The 21,428-nt window shown below is 42.7% G+C and overlaps 1 protein-coding gene across 8 annotated transcripts in view; it reads left to right on the top strand.

Moving 5' to 3' along the window:
- Apbb2 (amyloid beta precursor protein binding family B member 2) overlaps positions 1-21,428 on the top strand; it is a 336,129-nt gene that overhangs the window by 224,871 nt on the left and 89,830 nt on the right. For 7 of the 8 annotated variants that reach the window (XM_071614247.1, XM_071614246.1, XM_071614250.1 and 4 more), the window contains 4 exons: positions 5,247-5,455; positions 15,239-15,301; positions 15,693-15,778; positions 15,879-15,939. In XM_071614247.1, coding sequence (XP_071470348.1) covers positions 5,247-5,455; positions 15,239-15,301; positions 15,693-15,778; positions 15,879-15,939 — 419 coding nt within the window. The remainder of the gene's footprint in view (positions 1-5,246; positions 5,456-15,238; positions 15,302-15,692; positions 15,779-15,878; positions 15,940-21,428) is intronic. The other variant, XM_071614251.1, reaches the window with a different exon arrangement.

The following is a 21,428-nucleotide window of genomic DNA, read 5'->3' as shown; positions in this document are numbered from 1 at the left end:
TAGATATTGAAAAATATTCTGCTTTGCCCAGCTTTCTCTTCTGGTGCAGGTCTTTTTAAACAACATTTGAACCCTTGGGTCTCAAGATTCTACCAGCATATTTTTTTTAATTTGTGAAAAACAATATACACTCAGAAATAGCCATAAACACAAACATGCAGTTTAACACATGATTATAGAGGGAGTGTCCACATTACCACCTGCCACGTCAAGAGGTAAAATACTTCTCTTTTTTTGGTACTAGAGAGTGAATCCAGGGGTGTTCTACCACCGAGCTACATCCTCAGCCTTTTGTTCCTTTATTTTGAGACAGGGTCTCACTAAGTTGCTGAGGCTGGCCTTGGGCTGGCAAACCTCCTGCCTCAGCCTCCTGAATCTCTGGGATTACAGGCATGCACTAGCGCACCCAGCTTTAAAACATTTCTTATACTGCAGAAGTCCTGGATATGCTTTCTCTAATCATAGCCACACTTTCAGGTATCCATTAACCTGTTTTTTTATTTGTTTGTGTGTGTGTGTGTGTGTGATAACTATATCCTTGTATTTCTTTATAGTTTTCTACTTCTTTTACCATTATGTCTGTATTCCTAAATATTGTAATCTAGTTCTTGAACTTTATTTGAATGGAAATTTAATGAATGCATTCTCTTTTGACTTCCTTATTTTCATTAGTAGTATGTTTGTGAAATTTATCCATATTCTAGTGTACAGCTGTACTTCGTTCATTTCATTCATTCATTCCTTCATTGTGTTGCAATTTATGTACTCATTCTGCCTTAAATGGCTGTCTAGGATGTTTTGAGGTTTTCTTTGTCTTAATGCTTCTGCTGTGAATATGTTACCTACTGCAAACAAGTGGGTCCACTAGGGTGTGCATTAGGTGTAGAATTGCTGGGTCATAAAGTAGAGATACTATCAACTTTAGTATTCCTTTTTCCAAAGTGATTATATCCAGTTACCCTTCTCCTGGGAATGTATACCAGTTCCTGTTGTATTACATGCCTACCAATAATTGGTATTATAGCACTTTTTTAGTTTACACCAAGCTGGTGGATATCTATTGTGTTATAAATTCAGGTGCTTTTTAAATACTACTGAGGTTTTCTATAGATTTCACCAATAATCTTATAAATCTTTCCTTGAGCAACCCCACAGTTAGCCTGAGTTCACTAAGTTGCAAACAAGTGGGTCCACTTTGCGGATGGGGAACTGAGATGGGATCCCACAGGGTGCTTTGTGCTGATACTGGTTCTAACTTCTCAAGATTACTGTGGCACAAAGATTCACCCAAAGCGGGAAAACATGTTCTCTAATATGGAGGTCTCCCAGGATATTCCCACTGGAAACTAAGAATACCACATTGTGACTTAAGATCCCTTAGCAGATCGGTCAACAACAGGTGCATGGCAGACGCTCAGTTTACGCAGCCTGCTGAGAATCAGGAGTGCAGTGAGACTGTCCAGCACCATTGCCTTTCCATGCTGAGCCTCTTGCACTGTCTTCAGCACAGCTTCGCTCAGTAAGGAGAACTGAGAGCGACTGACGCTTTCTCCCCTAGCCACCTGTTGTTTCAGATATGCCTGGTTGGTTGGTCTGCACACCCTCCCTCCTGCCTTTTCCCTGGTGGTAACTGTCCCAGGACAGCTGTCTAAAGCTGCTTCATGATATTTGGAACAACTTTAGGGCAGAAGCAGCTTCTTGATATTCCAGTGTCTGAGCTCCACAGGACTCTTGCTCTAACTATGGTGTTGAAGTTCATTTTATAAAAGCAGAAATTTTGAAGAACAACTGATTTGATTTTCAAATCAAATATGTAACAGAGAAAAATGGTGCTCTTGTGATTGGAAAGTTCTAGAAGGGCCAGGAATTCTACCTGCCTGCTCGACTAGTTTCCTCCCCTGATTTTCTACCAATTGAAAACTATTGGGCCATTAATAAAGCCCAGAGCACTTATCTAAATGTATACATAGCTATATGTAGGAAACACCATGAGACTGTGCAGATTAAACAAGATAAAGTGCGAGGGGCCTGAGAGGCCTCAGGAGGGATAGTGCCTACTTTCCTTGTGGAACCTGTCAGTACAAGAAAGGTTCACAATCCCACTCAAGACCCCTTGGCCTCCAGCCCAGAACTCTGGTTTATCTTGTTGTACTGTGTCTATTGGTGTCTGCAGGGGATTGTTTGCAGGACCCCTCACAGATACCAAACTCAAGTGCCTTTTATAAAATGGCATAGTATTTACATCATAAACCATGTGTATCTTCCCTTATACTTTAAATCATCTCTGGACTCATAATGCCTAATATAATGTAAATGCTAGGTAGATAGTTGTTATGCTGTGTTGTCTAGAGAATAAAAACAAGAAAAATGTCCGTACATGTTCAGTTCAGATATGGATTTTTTTTGTTGTTATTATTACTTTTTTAATTCTGTTGATCCTCCTGGTTTAATCCATGGATGTGGAACCTGCAGATAGCAGATAAGGTGGACCAGCTGCATTTCTGTTTTTATCCACGAGGACATTGTTAACAGTGCTGGGGGTCATGGAGTTGCTCTGTTTTATGAAATTGCATAGAACAGGGCTGGGGATGTGGCTCAAGTGGTAGCGCGTTCGCCTGGCGTGCGTGTGGCCCGGGTTCAATTCTCAGCACCACATACAAACAAAAGATGTTGTGTCCGCTGAAAACTGAGAAATAAATATTGAAATTCATTCTCTCTCTCTCTCTCTTTAAAAAAAGAAATTGCATAGAAGAGATTGCTTTAGACTACCTCTTCTGCTAAGTGCCAAGTTCATTGAAGGATCTAATTCAATCACTCATTTCTCCCTACTTCCTTTTTTATTCTTCTCTGTCTTCTTTCTTTCCATGCATCCATCCATCCACCATTTATTATTGAATTGTTGCCATATTGGGTGTTGGATAGACAATGATTAGTGAGATAGGCATATTGTCCACCTGCCCTTGTGCCCTCTATGTCAATGTGCAATAACGAGGGGATTCTGTAGGTGATGCTGGGACTGTTAATGTTGTAAATATGCTCAGTTTACTTCTTCCTTCATCACCATCTATTTTTAGCAACAAAATAAGCCTCCTTTTAAATTTGTTCCAGCAAACTCTCAGCATAAACTTGGACTATAAATCAGGTAAAAGTAGGTTCAGATCAAAACAGCCCAATTCCTGCCACTCAGCACACAGTCATGCTGCAGCCCCGGCTCCTTCCACCCCCCAGTTACCTCCTCAGAACCCAATGCTCTTGATCTGGGCCCCGGGTCTGACATGACTTCATGTTGCTGATACTGTGTGTAGCTATTCCTCATATTCGCTAATGCCCCTGCAGTAAAGACACCTAGGATAAATGTGGAAATTCAGGCCCTTAGACCTCGTAAACCCATAGAAATGGTCACTGGCAGTCTCTGTATACCCCTTCTGCTTCGCCTCAGAGCTCCTTGTCTCTGAGCCACTAAATTGGGACAAGGAATCACTTGCAAGAGTTTTCTCCAATTTAATCCCTAAAGGTGTGTTTTACCATGTATTTTACCTTTCCTGTCCCAGTTAAGAGACTGAAAACAAAGTAACAATCAAAATGACCCCATTACCCCCTAAAGGGGGGACAAGAAAAAGGAATATATAAACACATTTGGCTCAAGTGGTTTCTATAAAATGTGGTTAAGTTGAAATTATGAAATCATGCTTAATTTTTCTGTCAGGAAGGGGGAAATTTGCATCATAATTTGACACTGGTGGCAGTTTTGCCTCTGGCAGATTTAAATGAAAAAAAAAAAAAAATCTGGAATGCCAGACAGCTGCATGAATGCACATCTGTGCCCAGAGTCTTAATCAGCCTCTTTGTTGGGTTTCTCCTTTTCTTCTTGTGGTTGTAACAGCCTCAGTCAAGCCTGCCCACATGGGGTGCAGTGACGTTCACCCAGATCAAAGCCTACATGTTTGTTCTGATTTAAAGCTCTATAACACACCCTGGCCTCTTTTATGTGGCCACAGAGGAAATGCCCTAACCCTTCAAGTGATGCTTGGGTGGAGAACTCAAGTTTGTTTTCCTGCCTGCATTGATGGAGCTGCTTGGGATTCGTTCATGACCCCGCCATCTCTATGAATTTCCGATCCTACTTCCTCTCCTCTTTAGTTCTTGTATCCATTTCATGTTTAACTCAGGGCTAAGAATAAGGGTGCTTGGTTTGGTGTGGTGCTGGAGAGTGAATCCAGAGGTGCTTTACCACTGATCGACATCCCCGGTCCCTTTTATTTTTCATTTTTGAGGCAGGGTCTCACCAAGTTGCCAAGGCTGGCCTCAACTTGTGATCCTCCCACCTCAGTGTCCTGAGTGGCTAGGATTACAGGTGTGTGCCACCATGGCTGGCTCCAAGATTGAGATTTTTTTAAAGCAAATAATTATTCTGGAAACTGACATCATATTAATATGAAGCAAGTAGCTGAAACACATTTGGCTCAAGTGGATGTATGTTATTTGCATCCACAGTGCTTAAAAAAAAAACTATTATTTTTTTTTATTTGAGTGCCTTTGGACTTTGTCAATGCTCACCCATTTGCCACAGTCCCCACAGTTCCTTTTTGTCTCTCACACCTGTCCTCCTCCAGGTGTTTACATTACTGGCCTGTTTTTAAAGCCAGTCTGGTTCTTTGCTGAACTCTAAGGCCTTTCTAGTTCACTCTCCTGGGAATGTTCTCTGAACAATTTAGAATTCTAGAGTATTAAAAAGGACATTGCTACTTTGTGGGTGTTTACAGTTGAATGGGAGGGGTTGTTAAAGTGCATGAAAGATATAAAGACAGTACTCATGTATTGAAAATGATTATAGAAAATTAGATTTATACTCATAGCTGAGAATGATATGTGGTCCCAGCCAGTAGTTAACAGAAGGATCCTATAGATTTGGTGTGTAGCCATGTGAATTTTGCCTGGGTAGCTGATCCTGGTTCGTGGTGCTTTAGCTTGGTCACAGGGTTCTTAGAGCTATAGAAGGATCTGACATTTGAGAATATATTGAGAACATGTCAATATTCTCAAATGCCAACCTGCTTTTCCAGCTCTTTCCTTGTTTCTTCCCTGTCACTCTTTTTACCACACTTTATATCCACAGGATGGTTTTGGTTGTTCTCATTTGGACTGTGGACACAATCTGCCTGTACAGTTCGCCTGGCTCTTGGTACTGACATTGGAAGGCTCTTTTCCTCTTTTAATAAAGCCCTTTCTTTTTTTCCATTTCCCAGCAGATATCTGGAGTGATCAGTCATTTCAGACAGATCCGGATTTGCCGCCTGGCTGGAAAAGAATCAATGACATCGCTGGGACCTATTACTGGCACATCCCAACAGGAACAACTCAGTGGGAACGGCCTGTCTCCATCCCCGCAGATATCCAGGGTTCTAGGAAAGGGTCACTTAGCTCTGTAACGCCATCTCCCACCCCAGAGAATGAGGTAAAATGGAAGTGTCTTTTTACCGCCTTAGTAGAGTGGATGTAAACTTGTGGTTTCTCTTTAGACTAGTGGTTTCCACCCCCAACAGGTCACCGAGGTAAGCCTTTTGATTATCATGCATGTTGCATTTGAAATCTCAGGAATGCTTCCTCTTAGTAAATAGTGTTAATATCCATCTTTTGAGGGTGTTTTCATTTTTAATGGCTTTTGGTCTCTTGAAACACCCTTCCAGTACAGAAAGCAAGAGGGGCTGATTAATGAGGAGTGTTTAAGATTCCCTAGGGCCCATGGAGGCAGTAATTTACTCTGCAGGTACCATTGCATGGTGCTGCCTCGATAAAATATTTACACGCAGAAGAACATCTCTTGGCCAGGCATGTGATAATTACCGTGCATCTTATTAGCCTTGGGTTCCTTTCCTAGCATGGTAAGGATGTCTGCAAGAATAACCCTTGAGAGCCCTTAAATGTTTAATTTCTATTTTGAAAAGGATCTGTTTATTTAGCAGAAGTGACATAATTTTAGAAATAATTAGCAGCATAAATTTTTCCTATCCCTGAGGACGAAATCTGGATGTTTAAACAAAGAATCGAGGCATTAAAAATTCCATTGTGATATTTATTAATATGAAGTTCCTGCAGTGAACCTTTGCAAATCCTGATAACAGAACATTCAAGAGAATTATAATTGGGAAAGGTCACAATTAAGGGATGATTTTGTTTTCTTTTTTTGAGAAAAGTGGTTTGATCCATGATACCCGGCCTTTCTCCCTCTTTTGTTCTTCAAACAAACCCATTATCTTTCACTTTGAGGACACTTCATCTCTTACCTGCGGAGCTTTTCTGTCATTTTCAACTGTTATCACTTTTCCTGTCTTTGAACACGGTGTCTTATTCCTATTGATTATTTACTTGTTGTTCTGGGAGGCAATAAGGCCTATCATCTTATCACATTCCTGCTGATACAAGGCTTCAGCATCTCACTTGCCCAGCCTGGACCCCAGTTCTTCATCTCTAAAGTGATAGGGTGGAGTGAGCTGGACTCACTGGTCAACGAGGTTGGTTGGTTCTTTATCCTGATCTTCAGGTACATGTTTCAGTCCAATGAACCACAAAAGATTTTTTTTCTTATCACAGATTATTATTATTATTTTGACAGCTTTTTATTGCAGCATGACATTTCCATTCCCTGAACATTTTCCGTTTAGTGATATATTCAGCTTGGGTTAGGTGTTCTAGGGAATAAAGGAGAACTAAATTAGCCCCAGTCCTGAAGGAACTTGACATAGAGGGAAGTTCTTCTCCTGTTCTAACCTGGATGCATCCAAGGCTTCCTCTTGGTACCAACAGGGACCTTCCAAGATCAGAGCCGGGCAGGACTAGCCTCTGCCCTCACTAACGGCAGGTGTGCTTTCCTCCTTAGCTGTACATAATTTCTCTTGGCATCTCTGTTAGGATCTTTCTCCATTCCAGGGCTTCATTCTTCTATCCCGACCCTTTAATCGTGTTCACCGACAGAATAACCTACAGTCTTAGAACACCAGGGTGGGAAGAGGTCATCTGGTACCAGCATCCGTGTGTTATAGATGGGAAAACTGGGGTGCAGAGAGGACAGTGACCTGCAGCAATGCTGGGTCTGACACTCAAGAGTTCCTGAATTCTCCTTTATCCTCAGCCAGAGTTCTGGTCACTCATCACCCCTGGCTTTGGGGTTTCAGCCTACTCCCTCTCCCCATTGACTCTGAGGTGGGAAATCAGACTAACTTTGAGGCACAATTCCTAACCCAGGAGTCTCATGTTCTCTGCAATTAGAAGAAATAAGCCTTTCTTTAGCCAGCCAAGGCCAAGGCATGGGTGTGGTGGAGTCCATGGAGGGTCATCTGAAGTTATGTCCCTTGGATTTTTATTTCTTTGCTTTCTATGGTAGACTTTGTTTCCATGTTGACTGCAAAACATTCACCCAAGGCAGCTGGCCTGGGTGAAACTTTCAGGTGTCAGAGTTTCTCTCTAATCCCTGAGCCTCCTGGTGCCCACTCTTGTCTGTTCTTCCCCCTCTATGTCTGCTTCCTACCCCCATCCCATGCATTGCTCAGTGCCTCTTTCCAGACTCAGAAGGGATACACCCCCTTTTCCTTCCCTCTTGGAGTTCAGTCTTGGTGTTCATTATATCCCCATAATTAAGCCTCATCGTTGCTTTTAGGGGTTTGTTGGGTCTGCGGTGGAGCTCAGCAGCGGAGTGTTAGAGTGTCTGCCTGTCGTACACAAGGCCCTGGATGGCATCCCCAGCACTGGGGAAAAAAAAAAAAATTTCAGGGTACTTTTATAAATATTATTCTTTTGACTGAATGATGTTCCTATGGCAGGAAAGACAGCTATTATGTTTCATATTTAAGAAGTCACTGAGAGTCTGAGGGTTGAGTAGCCATGTAGCTGGTTTTAGAGTGGGGAGACATTCTGTCCCGACTCACCCCTGTGCTCTGCCCCCCTTGTACTATGTGAATTTCCACCTTAGGCTGGTGCCATTCCTCTCTTCTGCTGCTGACCATGCCATTATACTAGCAAAGTCTTGTCCCTCCACAAATCTTTGTTAATGGGTGACTATTTTTAGAAGTTTTAGAAACAGGGACTCGTATCCAACCCTTTCATAGACTGATGGGACAGGAATTCTTCTGATTCACCTTTCGATGGTTTCCTTCCTGCTCATTCTCCCCTCTATACCGAGACCATCCGTTGAGTCAAAGAACCCAGCAGATGTAAGAAGGACTAAATTTAAAAAATCAGAGAAGCAAAGGATGAGCAGGGAGAGAGGGGAGGAATGAGAGAGTTGGAGAAAGACCCAGCTGCCACACACCGGGATGTGGGAACCCTGGTGGTGATGATAAACCACAGAGATTTCCAGCTCCAGGCAGTGTCTGTCGCTTTCCTCTCCATGAAACAGGCACCTGGGACTCTCGTTGTCACTCCCATTTTACACTTGACAACCCTGAAACCCAGAGATACCAAGGGCTTGCACAAGCTAGCGGAGCTACTCCACGGGAGAGTCCACCGACTTCAGGTCTGCTGACCCCAGCCTCCCTCCAAGCTTTACAGAATGCATCAGGAAGCCTGCAGACTCAAGTCTCTTCATCTCATCCCAGGAACAGCTCTGTCACACGCGGAGCCTTCTAGAAAATGACTTCTCTTAATAGCACCACTTCAGGTGCTAATGACAGCGGAAGAGAAGTGAATGTTTCTCTAACACCATTTCTTTGATCCCTAAATAGAATCTATTTCAACTAATCTTGAAACATGAGCAAAGGCAAAATGTTAAAGGAGAGAAGACACTTGTGTCGTTAGAAATGCATATTTTTATTCAGCTTTATCCTGAGCTCAGTTGGGGGAAAAAAATGAATCAAATAAGTGCCAAATCTGTTGACTTCACAAAAGTTTAGGACTGAAGGCGTCCTTACAGTTTGAAAATTCCACGTTTCACATTCCAAAGTTCACACGGGAAGTGTTAAGCGCCGTGGATAATGTTTCCACCGCACATGTCAGCCGTGTTTTTTCAAAGTTTACAAACGGACCAGGAAACATTTGCCACCAAAATTGGCATGTGGTACTCTTCCTCACCCCAAGCCATTTATTTGTTCAAAATTACCTCTCAAATTATTCGGGTGTTGAATTTTAGATGAGAACCACACAGAATGTTTTTATGAATAACTGGCCCACAGCCAAATCTTACTTACAAATCTTTTTGAGTGAGAGACCATCTGGTTTCTCCAGAAGAGAGGATAGAGAAGGTGGCAGGTGAATCATTCTTCAGAACTGTAACCTCACCTTGGTCGTGAATGCTCTGTTCCTGTTGAAGCCCTCTGCATGGCCTCTCTGGGTGCTCTGAGCAGTCAGTGCCCAGGAGGGGCGAAATACATTCCTTTAGAACCAGTGTATTTCCATGTACACTTGGAAATAAGATGATAACATCAAGGGCCATTTTGTCATCATTTTACTGAACTTCTTGACAAATCAAGACTTTTCAGATCTGGAAAGAGCACTGGGGATACTGCCACAGCCTTTCTCAGCCTTTGAGCTAAAACAGCAACCAGGAGGATTTCTGGGGACTTGTAAAATGTGTGGGACCTGGAAATCTGCTTTTTCATAAGCTTTCTGGGGGACTCAGTGCTAAGTGCTGTGGGACAACCAGCCCTGTAGGGAACCAAGTCTCTTATTTTTGTGTGTCACTTGCTCTTAAATTCTTTGGCCTCACCCCAGTGTCTCTCGGGGACTGCTGCTCTCCATCATCTGCTTTGAAAGCTCCTTATTCTATCTCATTTTTTCGAAGTGTCATGACCTAGAGCATGTTAATCTCCCTCCAGAAAACTGTGGGGGTCGGGACCTGGTGTCCTCGTCTTATGGCCCCAGACCTGGCACAGTTCGTGGTAGTGATAAAGTTCATCAGATGTTTGCTGAATGAAGGCGAAACCCAGCCTCAGAGAGAGGGAGCTTTGGCTGGTTTGCTCTAATGGCAGAGCCAGCGCTAGAACCATCCAGAGTGGAGTGTCTACATTATGCTGCTGCTCAGGAGTCTGATTTAATTGCACAAAATTCTGTCAGTCTTACTATTTTTTTTAAATATTTTTTTATTTGTAGATGAACACAGTATCTTTATTTATTTATTTTTATGTGGTGCTGAGGATTGAACCCAATACCTCACACGTAGGAGGCAAAAATGCTCTGCCACTGAACCACCACCCCAGCGTCGGTCTTACTATTTTTTTTTAACTTTTCTGAATTGTGTTTATATAATAAAAGATATGCCATACAGTGGTCTTCCCTTATCCACAGGGGACACATTCTGAAATCCCTTAGTAGCTGCCTAAAATCTATCTGTACCAACCCCTAGATGGACTGCAGTACTGCAGCAGTCAGTCTGACAGCTAGGACAGCTACTAAGTTCCAGCACAGGTATATACAGCGCAGGTGTGCAGACAAACTGAGGGTTCGTTTCCCAGGAGCGAGGAGGAGGATGGCATGGAAATTCATCACGATACTCAGAATGATGTACAGTTTAAAACTTAGAAACTTTATTTCTGTGTTTTCCCATTTAATATTTTTGGACCCTGGTTGACAGCTGATAACTGAAACTGCAGACAGCAAAACTGTGGAGAAGGGGGAACTGCTGAACTCTTCTTACAGCATCGCATCCACCCAAACCACAGAGAGTATTTGAAAAGAAAGGGAAACATGCACACACAAATGTACAGAATGCTCATTTAATACTGCCTGGCTGATTCCTTGGAATTCTGGAATTCCAATATTGCAGGTTTTCCACCATTTCCATCAAGGCCACACTTGTTAGTCTAAAGTCCTTTTTTTTGGGGGGGGGGTGTGTACTGGGATTGAACCCAAGGGCACTTAACCACTGAGTCACATCCCCAGCCCCTTTTTATGTTTTATCTTGAAACCAGATCTCATTAAGTTGTTTAGGACCTCAGTGAGTTCCTGAGTCTGGCCTCAAACTTGAGATCCTCCTGCGTTGCTGGGATTATACGCATGCACAAACCACAATCAGTGTGAGCCTCAAGTCTTGACAAAACAGATTGAGAAGTGTAATTCCGACACTTCATAGTCATCAAACTCTCTGTCATGCATGAAGAGAGAGAGTAGAGGATGAGGCAACTGTCATTTCTAGGGCACCTATTGGTAGCCAGCCCCTGAGCTAAGAGCCAACATTCTTATCACAGGTTGTCTTCACTCTGATACAAGGTGTTCTTAGCCCTGTTTGATATATGGTAGAACCCAGGCCACAGAGCAAATGAAAGCAGAGTTAGGACTTGGACTCCGGCTTTCCCACAGCTGGACTAGCTTCAGAGCTTTGGAAGTGACACACAGATGACATGGCATCTTCTGCCAGAGCCACTGCCAAATGTTCAAGTGCTCTCGTCCTCACTTGGTCCTCAGCAGGTTTAGCTCTCCATTCTCCCTGGTTTGCGTTTTGATACCACTTCCCAGAAACCTTCTGGGTACCCTGGCTTAGTTGGTTTTGTGTTCCAGCAACAGTTCCACAGACACTGGGTGACCTATAATGAACAGAAATTTATTGGCACACAGTTCTGAAGGCCAGAAAGTCCAAGATCCAGGGCTGCCTCTGGCAAGGGCCCTCTTGTGAACACACAGTACAAGAGAGAACAAGCAAAAGAACTTGAAAACTTACGGTCTTTTATAATTGGCTTTCATCCATTTAAGGGGGTAGAGACTTTGTTCAACCTCCTCCTATCAGGCCCCACCTCCCAATACTGCTGCACTGGGGGTGCTCTCCGGCACATGCGTTTTGGAGGAAGAATTGAACTATAGTGCACGCTGAGGAAGGTTCCCTCGTGGGGACTTTCCCAGCCCTATGAGACTCCATCCTCAGGAACATCCTGTTGACATTGTCAAAGGATCAATTCTAATATTGGCCTTTTTCCAGCAAAAGGATAGTGCTTCTTTTTTTTTTTTTGACTTGTGGAATTGTTTTCCAAGACCCCAGGAAAGAAATATGGAAGAAGCAAGCTGGCTTCCCTTAGTAGACCCACCCCTGCACAGTTTTTGCTTGGTGCTGATGGGTCATGAAGGGTGCTGTGTTCCAGGCGGGGGTCGGTCTTCCCGTACACACTGTCTCTGAGGACCCAGAACTGCACACGATCATCATATTTAGAGCATGGGATGTTGCAAGCTGGGCAAGGTCAGGACAAGCACCAGGAGAGCATGTCCCCAGCCCTCTACTCTCACTCTCTGGTTTGCATTTCGGTAGCAGAACATCACTTGGACGTGCAGAGGCTTTAGCTGTATTGCCTGGAAGGTACCAGGTGGGAGGTTGGTGCTCACGGGAGATTAGTGCAGCTTTCCATCACACCCCGTTCCTCCCGTCAGCCTCACCTGAGCAGATGGCTTCCCTGCTTTCCCTCTTCCATTGCTTTTTCTTTTTGTCTCTTCCTTTATCCCTCCCACCCCCACCACCCAGACTACCGAACCCAGTGGCCAGAAAATTTCTGTTGAACCACAGAATCTCTCATTGGTTGTTTTTGGAAAATTTTTATTAACTAAAATTATTAGCTAAATGTAGAAAACATTCTCTCTTATGAATTAAAAATATTTAGATGACTGTGTACTTCTTCAAATTTAAGAAAAAGTCTTTGTACTTCATTGACCTTCCTTTTTAAAAAAAGAAAAAACTATGGTCATTTATACTGGGGAGAAAGTTTCTCATCTTTGACGTAAATGGATGTTTTTAAATATAGGAGGGAAAAAAGATCTTTGGCCTATTCCTAACTGAATAGCGCCAGTTTCCATTTTTCCTTACTTGAGTTTTATACTGAAGGGTCTCTTCAGGAGAGCCCATGTTATTGTAAGATTTTGGAAAAATCACTGTATAGGGCCTTTGTTTATTTAAATCTCTAAAAGGTGATTGTTGGAAGATTGCCAGCTGACCTGCGTTCCATGGCAGGAGAAGTGGATTCACATAGGCCTAGAACTGTAATCAGCTTTCACTTTACAGACACTCCTATGTCCAAAGAGTAAATATATAAAAAACATTAAAAAAAAAAAAAAGAGCACATATGCACACAGAGACCTGTTTTTATTAAGTGCTGGAACTTTTCTGAATACTTGCTTTAGAAAATACTCTTCTTTTGCTAACACATAGCCTGTCTGGGGTAAATTCTGATTTCAGATTTCTTTTTTTAGACACCCCTCCTTTTATTTCTTTTTTTTTTTTTAATTCCTAAATTTTTCTACAAGGACACAGTTATCTCAAGTTCCTTTAATTCATCATCTGACATTCTTTTTCAAAGTTCAACTTAAGGGAAAACCAGACCCATCAACAAAAATGATAACTTGGAGCCACATGTTCTTTTCTTGGGGAGATGGGGTCCTGGAGGTTGAACTCAGGGGCACCCTACCAGTGAGCCACATGCCCAGTCCTTTTTGAGACAGGGTCTTATTCATTTGCTGTGCCTGGCCTTGAACTTGCCATCCTCCTGACTCAGCCTTCCAAATTGCTGGAATCATAAGTGTGTGCCACCAGGTCTGGTGCTTGTTTTCATTGTTAAACATAAAAATCTAACTTGAAATTTTAGTTTGCATTTGATCTCAGGTCCTTATCATGAGTCCTTATTACATCCCCTATAATGTCGATGCTAAACCTTTTGGTCACTGACCCCTCTGAAAATATGAGCAGCCAGGCACAGCTGTGACTGCCTGTAATCTCAGCAACTCAGGAAGCTGAGGCAGGAGGATGCAAGTTGAAGGACAGCGGAGTAATTTAGCAAGACCCTATCTCAAAAGATAAAAAGGGCTAGGAAAATATCATAGAGTGCCCCTGGATTCAATCCCCAGTACTGCAAAAAAGAAAGAGAAAAGCATGAGCAAGTTGGGTGTCTTGTCCTCAGGAGAACACCAGTGCATAGAGTCCCACACCCATCTCGGGGTTTGCCTTTCCATCTCCACTAAGAGTCTGAGATTTTCCTAAGTAAATTTTCTCCTCAGTGGAGGTTGAACATTGATAGAGTAAGGAGAGAGGTAAAGGGCTGCGTTCCTGCCCTCTTATTCATTAAAAGTGATTTTTTGAAACAATAAGTATGGTGATCTTTCGTATTATAAACTCTGCAGTTCAGGTGCTCAGCCCCAGAAAGCAAACACAGCTACTGTGGAGTTGAGAAAATGCATCTCATTTGTAGCGCCTTTGCCCTTATCAAGACCTACAGAGTTTAAAAAAAAAAAAAAAAAACATCTTTGGATCATCTGAATTTAAATTTGTCTTCCCTTAGTGGTTTTAAGAACCGTATTGACATGAGTTTAAGGTGATGGGTCAGTGCTCATTTCTCATTTCCAAAGAACAAAGTTGAGATGTTACTTCCTTGAAAAAAATTTTTTTTGTTCATTTATTACCCAAGGCAAGAGATTTGCCTGACCAGTCAGTGAACAGAGACTCATAGGACTGTCCTTGCATTCTATTAGTTTCATTTATTTCTGCAAATCTTAAGTGAAAAATATTTGAATATTTCCTTGGCATAGAAGAAAGAAAAGACATTCCTCATTGTCGGAGGTGGACAGAGGAGTGGTTGAGAGGCAGAGACCTGTTGCAGGAGTTTCCCTCTGAAGCGAGGCACCATGTTTTGTGCTGTGATTCTGCTTAGGAAATCATTTAGTTCCCACATATTAATCTCTCAAGAGGTTTGTGTGGCAAGAAAGGAGAGCATTTTATGAGCTAGAGGGATTTAGATTGTTTAGAATGATTTTTTGTTCAGTAAAACAAATTTCAGTAAGATATTGCGGTCAGTCTGTGCTCCTTACTAACCCTGTCTCCCCTTTCTGTAAGTGACAATAACTTGATCCTCAGATTTTTGTGTCCTTAGCCATGGGCATCCTCAGTTGACAGACTAACATGTTGTCATCCCTACCCGCTACCCCTGTAAAACAGTTCTGTCTGGTTAAGGTGGGGGTGGTGTTCCCATGGAATTTAAGCATATGGTTTGCTTTGAAAACTACATTTAGAAAATCACTGTCTGGTTCTGATAACATTCAGTCATTTGTTTTGGTAAGTAATTAAAATGCCCCTGTCTCCCCCTGCCCTAGTCTGCAGGTGATAAGCTAGTCTTAGAGTGAACTAACAAGTTGCTGTTAGAGTTAATTTGTTCCCTAACCCATCCTGTGAATATCAATGCTAACAACAGTGTCTTGTGTTTTTTTTTTTTTTTCTTTTTCTTTTTCTTTTCTTTTTTCTTTAAATCAATGTGCTTTTTTCCTGTGTGAATAATTACATGTCTAGAAACAGCCATGGAGTGATTTTGCTGTTCTGAATGGGGGAAAGATTAATAGTGACATTTGGAAGGCAAGTATATTGTCAGATTTTAGATCGTTCCATACGTTTTCCTTTCTGCATGGCTGCGGCTGTATGATTTTCTTCTTTGTGAATATCCTGCATTCTGCAGGGACGAAGCGAAGGGGCTTCTGGCGAGGGGCGTGCAGCTCACACTCATGTTGCCTTTTTTGATGTCTCCTGTTGTGAATGACTCCAAGCTGATGGCCCCAGGTTCCCTGTTGAGAACAGGCGCCTGTTCACCAAGTCAAGCCTCCAGCAGCCCTTGCATGCCTTGCTCTGCCTAAGCTCACACCACTCTCTGCCTCTGCGGGACCTTCGCTCCCCTTTAATGCTGGAGGCAATGTAACAACCCCCCCCCACACACCCAGTCGTACATTAACAAGGATCTTTTTTCCTCTAGGATTTGCACGCGGCCACAGTTAACCCAGACCCCAGTTTAAAAGAGTTCGAAGGAGCAACGCTACGTTATGCATCTTTGAAACTCAGGTAGGAAGGACGAGGATGGGGTCCGCGATCAAAACGTGCAACCTTTGCAGCGAGTGTGCGCGATGGAATTCTAAGACCAGTTTTCTGGTTTTCTTTCTAGAAATGTCCCTCATGCTGATGATGACGATTCTTGTAGTATCAACAGTGACCCAGAAGCCAAGGTTTGTAAGAAAAATATGTTCTTGCATCAAAATAAGAACTCTGGATAATGGCCTTCTTTTTACAAACCATCAGTCCAGAGCCACTTAATAAGTAATTATTCCTTGATCATCTCTATTTTTTTAATCATCTGGATTAATCACTCTAAGAAAATCCATAGGCCAAGTTAGGTTTGGGGTATGTCTAAATATTAAGACTGCCTGAATGTTACTACATCACTTCTTTGAAGAATATAATAAGCTAAGATAACGACTGTTCAGATGAGGGCTCCAGAAGCTTTTAAAGACACTTCCAGTGCTGCCCTGTAGAGGGAGAGGGTGAACAGGCAGGATGTGAGACCCTCCTTTGCCAGGGTAACCCGCACCTCTGCAGATGGAACGCCTTTGCCTTCCCTGTCGTGAACACTGGCTGGAGAGACTGCTTTATGATGAAAAGTGAGGGCAACCTGGTCTCCATTTTGCTTTGGAATTTCTGGTGGGGTCCCAGTGAGACTCTTATGGGTTTGTGGCCAATGCAATTTCACCGGGCCTCATGCTGAGAGGACCCCTTGCACAGTTTCTAATGTTGCATGGTTGCTGTCTTGAAATAATAATTTGCTTTGAATTTTTATTTCATAACTGAAGCTCTGTGCGATAGTGCAGCATGCATACAGGGTTAGCACCTAGGCTGTGCACACTCTGGCCTCCCTGACTTGCTCAGCTGCCTGCCCTCCTTGGCACCACAGCCTCCTGATCTCTGGCTCCACTCAGGGACTCCTACGCCTTCCTCCTTCAGAATGGGTTTGGACATGAGCATGGAGTGGATTGGAGGCAGTGTCCCATACTCTTGGCATCTCAGGATGGAGCATGTAGTGTATCCAGCAGGCAGCTCTGGAGTGAGCCTCTTGCTTGCCCCCTCCCCATCCACGTACCTAGTGTGTCCGGGTGTGATGTTGTAGGGCGCCTGTCTGTCATGGATTAGGGTGATGGGCCCATGGGAAAAGGAGATTCCTGACTGGTTTCCTCACTGCTGGACAGCAGATGGTGCATCTGTGTAACAGCTGGTGATGGATCCCCAAAGCTGATGGCCTGTGCGTGTGCACCAAGACACAGGCAGGGCCTTGGGCGCCTGTTGGGGGTTGGCACACCCTCTGCACATGCCCCTATGACTGAGGGCAGCACTAAATGCAATGCAGAAATACAATAGCAAGAGAAGAGAGGGTGCAGGAGAAGGGAAAGAGCTTTATGTTGAGCACTTTCTATATCATTTCTTTTTCTGTGTTTTGAACAGGAGAGCCTCTGCATTTTCATTTTTCATGTTTCATTTTCATTTCCACACTGTACAGCGGGTGCTCAGTGCTACCCGCTGTGGAATGTTCCCGTGTGTTCTTTGTCATCACTTTCTCCTCCGTCCCCTGGGCCATGGAAAGGGAAGGATCCCTCCAGACTTTTTTCTATTTGTTCTAAATCTCAAAGTAGATCTATGTCTGTTAATACAATTGCAAATGGGTTTCCTTAGTAGTAGTTAAAAGGAGTATACCTTGCAGGTTCAAAACCTTGACTTTTTTGCCAGAAATTGTCATCTTGTCACCTGGTTCTATAAGGATCTCAGGGCTTCCAGTGGAATCTGCTGCTCTCAGTTCACTCAGCTTCCTGCTAAGCACATCACCATAGGATGAGCTGCTCTGAAGCAAGTAACATTCCAAACAAGTCCTTGGGCTGCTGCTAACAGGCTGGCTTTTAAAGATAAATTTTAAGACAAGGAAGGGATGCAATAAGACAGAAAAGTGGGCTGTGAATAATTTGCTTTGCTATCAGGTGTTTTACAAGGGCTATCAGCAGAGGCTGGAGGGAGAGGGGGAGGGGAGGGGCAGGAAGCACAGATAATGGGGCAGTGCTGTCTCTGAAGCCCTGAAATTGATAGGAGTGGGCGGGAGGGTAATTCACAGACTGGAGACCGAACTGGTGACAGGAATAGGAAGGCTGGTTAAATTATACTTAAGTGGGTGGGTTGGGTCTCTTTTTCTTCCTCTAGTTGTATTACTTACTGAATTCTTTATCTGCCCGCCTCCTGCTATCAGTGTGTCTGTCCATAAACTTGTTCATGTTAATAAGGAGGCTCAGCTTTGTCATAAGTTACTGAAGCTGTGCTTAATTTTAAACCACAAAAGAAAAAAGTGTATTATTGTATTACTTACTTGGATTCGTAAAATATCTGAGAAGACTTATAAGAACAAATAGTTTTTTAAAAAACTATAGAAAATATAAAGGAATAAATAGTGCATCATGAGGGTTGGAACAATATTGATCAGAAAGGAAAATAAACAGAGAGAAAAAAGAAAAAATAATACCAAGCTTTTCAGGTCACAGGATTTGCACATTTACTAAAATTGATCAGCTGCTGGTGGTTTGGGGTTGGGGTGGGGGGCGGTCCTGGTGATCACAGATAGTCCTAGCTTACTATTGTTCAGCTTTATGATGGTGCAAAAGCAACATATATTCAATAGAAAATACACTTGGAATTTTGAACTTTGGTCTTTCCCAAGACTGGGGGCAGGGTCAACAAGCCATAGCTCCCAGTCAGCCGTGAGATCACCAGGGCACAAACCGGTACTCTGCAGTGCCTCATGCTGCTGAGCTACAGTGTGGGGTAGGTTAGGTGTATTCAGTGCCATTTCAACTTCACAGTATTTTCAATTTACAAGGGACTCATAAGGACATAACCCCCACTGTACGTCAAGGAACATCTGTATTTGCACCGAGGTGAAATTCACTCTTAGGGTGAATGGCATGTACGCCTAAAAGGGAAAATCAGAATCTTGTAAGGACTTTTGCAAACCTCCACGTGCTTCTAACTACCACCCTACCACCCTGTGTTCTGAAGGTCCCCTTGTTATAGGAAGTCTCCACCAGCATTGAGGACTGAAGGCCTGTCAGGAGGGAGAAGGAGTTTCTGCTTTGTATGAATCGCGCTGTGTATTAGGCAGAACCTTCCAATTCCTTACAGAATGTGAAGGTTTTTCTTGTGCTTCATTATAAAATAATTGAAAAATGAGTATTTATTGAGTACTAACTCTTTGCTAGGTGTGTTCCTAAAGCCTTTCATTCTGTTGACTTGTGCTCCCTTAAATTACAGAAGGCTATGTAGCATTATCTCCATATTGCAGATGGGGAAACTGAGGCCTGGGAAAGTAAATAGATAGTATCATCGAGCCAAGATTTGAATCCAAGCTACTTGGCTCCAGAGCCTGTGATCACTAGACTAACTTAAGAAATAAAAAAATATTTTTTTTCCCCACACAAAACTTTATTTAAGGGCCATCATGTGGTCAGTGTTCTCAAGAACACTGCACAGAAATTAGAATTTTGCCAGCTTTATAGCATTTCGTACTGGAAGCAAACACCCAGGCACAACTCATCTGAAGTAAATCAGTAGAGGACTGTGACAGCACTCTGTTCTGGCTTGAGACCAGGATGGACTGTGTGTGGAATGAATGCCCCCCAGATAAGTAGAAAATATCCTTTCTTTAAAAATGGTATTTAAGGGCTGGGGATGCGGCTCAAGTGGTAACACGCTCGCCTGGCATGCGTGGGGCGCTGGGTTCGATCCTCAGCACCACATAAAAATAAAATAAAGATGTTGTGTCCTCCGAAAATTAAAAAATAAATATTAAAAAATTTTCTCTCTCTCTCTCTCTCTCTCTCTCTCTCTCTCTCTCTCTCTCTCTCTCTCTCTCTTTAAAACATGGTATTTAATTCTCTATAGAAAGGAATTCTAAATATAGTCTGAGAAATGATTACTAAAAAGGTTTTTTTTTTTTAATTTTTTATTGTTGGCTGTTCAAAACATTACATAGTTCTTGATATATCATATTTCACACTTTGATTCAATTGGGTTATGAGCTCCCATTTTTACCCCATATACAGATTGCAGAATCACATCAGTTACACATCCATTGATTTACATATTGCCATACTAGTGTCTGTTGTGTTCTGCTGCCTTTCCTATCCTCTACTATCCCCCCTCCCCTCCCCTCCCCTCCCCTCCCCTCCCCTCTTCTCTCTCTGCCCCCTCTACTGACATTCATTTGTCCCCCTTGTTTTATTTTTCCCTTTCCCCTCACTTCCTCTTGTATGTACTTTTGTATAACTCTGAGGGTCTCCTTCCATATCCATGCAGTTTCCCTTCTCTCTCCCTTTCCCTCCCACCTCTCATCCCTGTTTAATGTTAATCTTCTTCTCATGCTCTTCGACCCTACTCTGTTCTTAGTTACTCTCCTTATATCAAAGAAGACATTTGGCATTTGTTTTTTAGGGATTGGCTAGCTTCACTTAGCATAATCTGCTCTAATGCCATCCATTTCCCTGTAAATTCTATGATTTTGTCATTTTTTAATGCAGAGTAATACTCCATTGTGTATAAATGCCACATTTTTTTTATCCATTCATCTATTGAAGGGCATCTAGGTTGGTTCCACAGTCTTGCTATTGTGAATTGTGCTGCTATGAACATCGATGTAGCAGTGTCCCTGTAGCATGCTCTTTTTAGGTCTTTAGGGAATAGACCGAGAAGGGAAATAGCTGGGTCAAATGGTGGCTCCATTCCCAGCTTTCCAAGAAATCTCCATACTGCTTTCCAAATTGGCTGCACCAATTTGCAGTCCCACCAGCAATGTACAAGTGTACCCTTTTCCCCACATCCTCGCCAGCACTTGCTGTTGTTTGACTTCATAATGGCTGCCAATCTAACTGGAGTGAGATGGTATCTTAGGGTGGTTTTGATTTGCATTTCTCTGACAGCTAGAGATGGTGAGCATTTTTTCATGTACTTGTTGATTGATTGTATGTCCTCCTCTGAGAAGTGTTTGTTCAGGTCCTTGGCCCATTTGTTGATTGGGTTGTTTGTTCTCTTATTGTCTAAAAAGGTTTTTATAGAAAATTTCCTCCTTATTTCCTAGACAGAATTTACATGCTAGCTGGAATAGGCCTATAACCTCTACCACTCTAGAGCCTGAGGCATGGGGATCACAAGTTCAAGGCCAGCTTAGGCAACTTATCAAGACCCTTTCTGAAAGTTAAAAAAAAAAAAAAAAAAAAAAAGAGGGACTGGGAATGTAGCTCAGTAGTGGAGCACTTTCCTAGCATGTGGAGGCTCTGGGTTCAATCCAGTACCACAAAAGAAAAAGAAAAAACTTACATGCCAAAAAATACTAATAACTTTTAGACTATCAGAATGTGGATACTTCTAGGGCTGGGGTTGTGGCTCAGAGGTAAAGCGCTTGCCTACCATGTGTGAGGCCCTGGGTTCGATCCTCAGCACCACATAAAAATAAACAAAATAAAGATATTAAAAAAAGAAAAGAATGTGGATACTTCTAAACCCTACCCATTGTGGCATCTTGATCATGAGTTGTTTATGAAAACTCTAAATGCCAATGGCAACATATAATAACCATAAAGGTGTGTGTACATTCCCCAAGAGCAGAGTATTTTATAACTCTGGAACTGTTTCT

The sequence above is a fragment of the Marmota flaviventris genome, chromosome 7 (assembly GCF_047511675.1).
Source record: "Marmota flaviventris isolate mMarFla1 chromosome 7, mMarFla1.hap1, whole genome shotgun sequence".
NCBI classification, from domain to species: Eukaryota; Metazoa; Chordata; class Mammalia; order Rodentia; family Sciuridae; genus Marmota; species Marmota flaviventris.
This window is presented reverse-complemented; position numbering and strand designations above follow the sequence as displayed.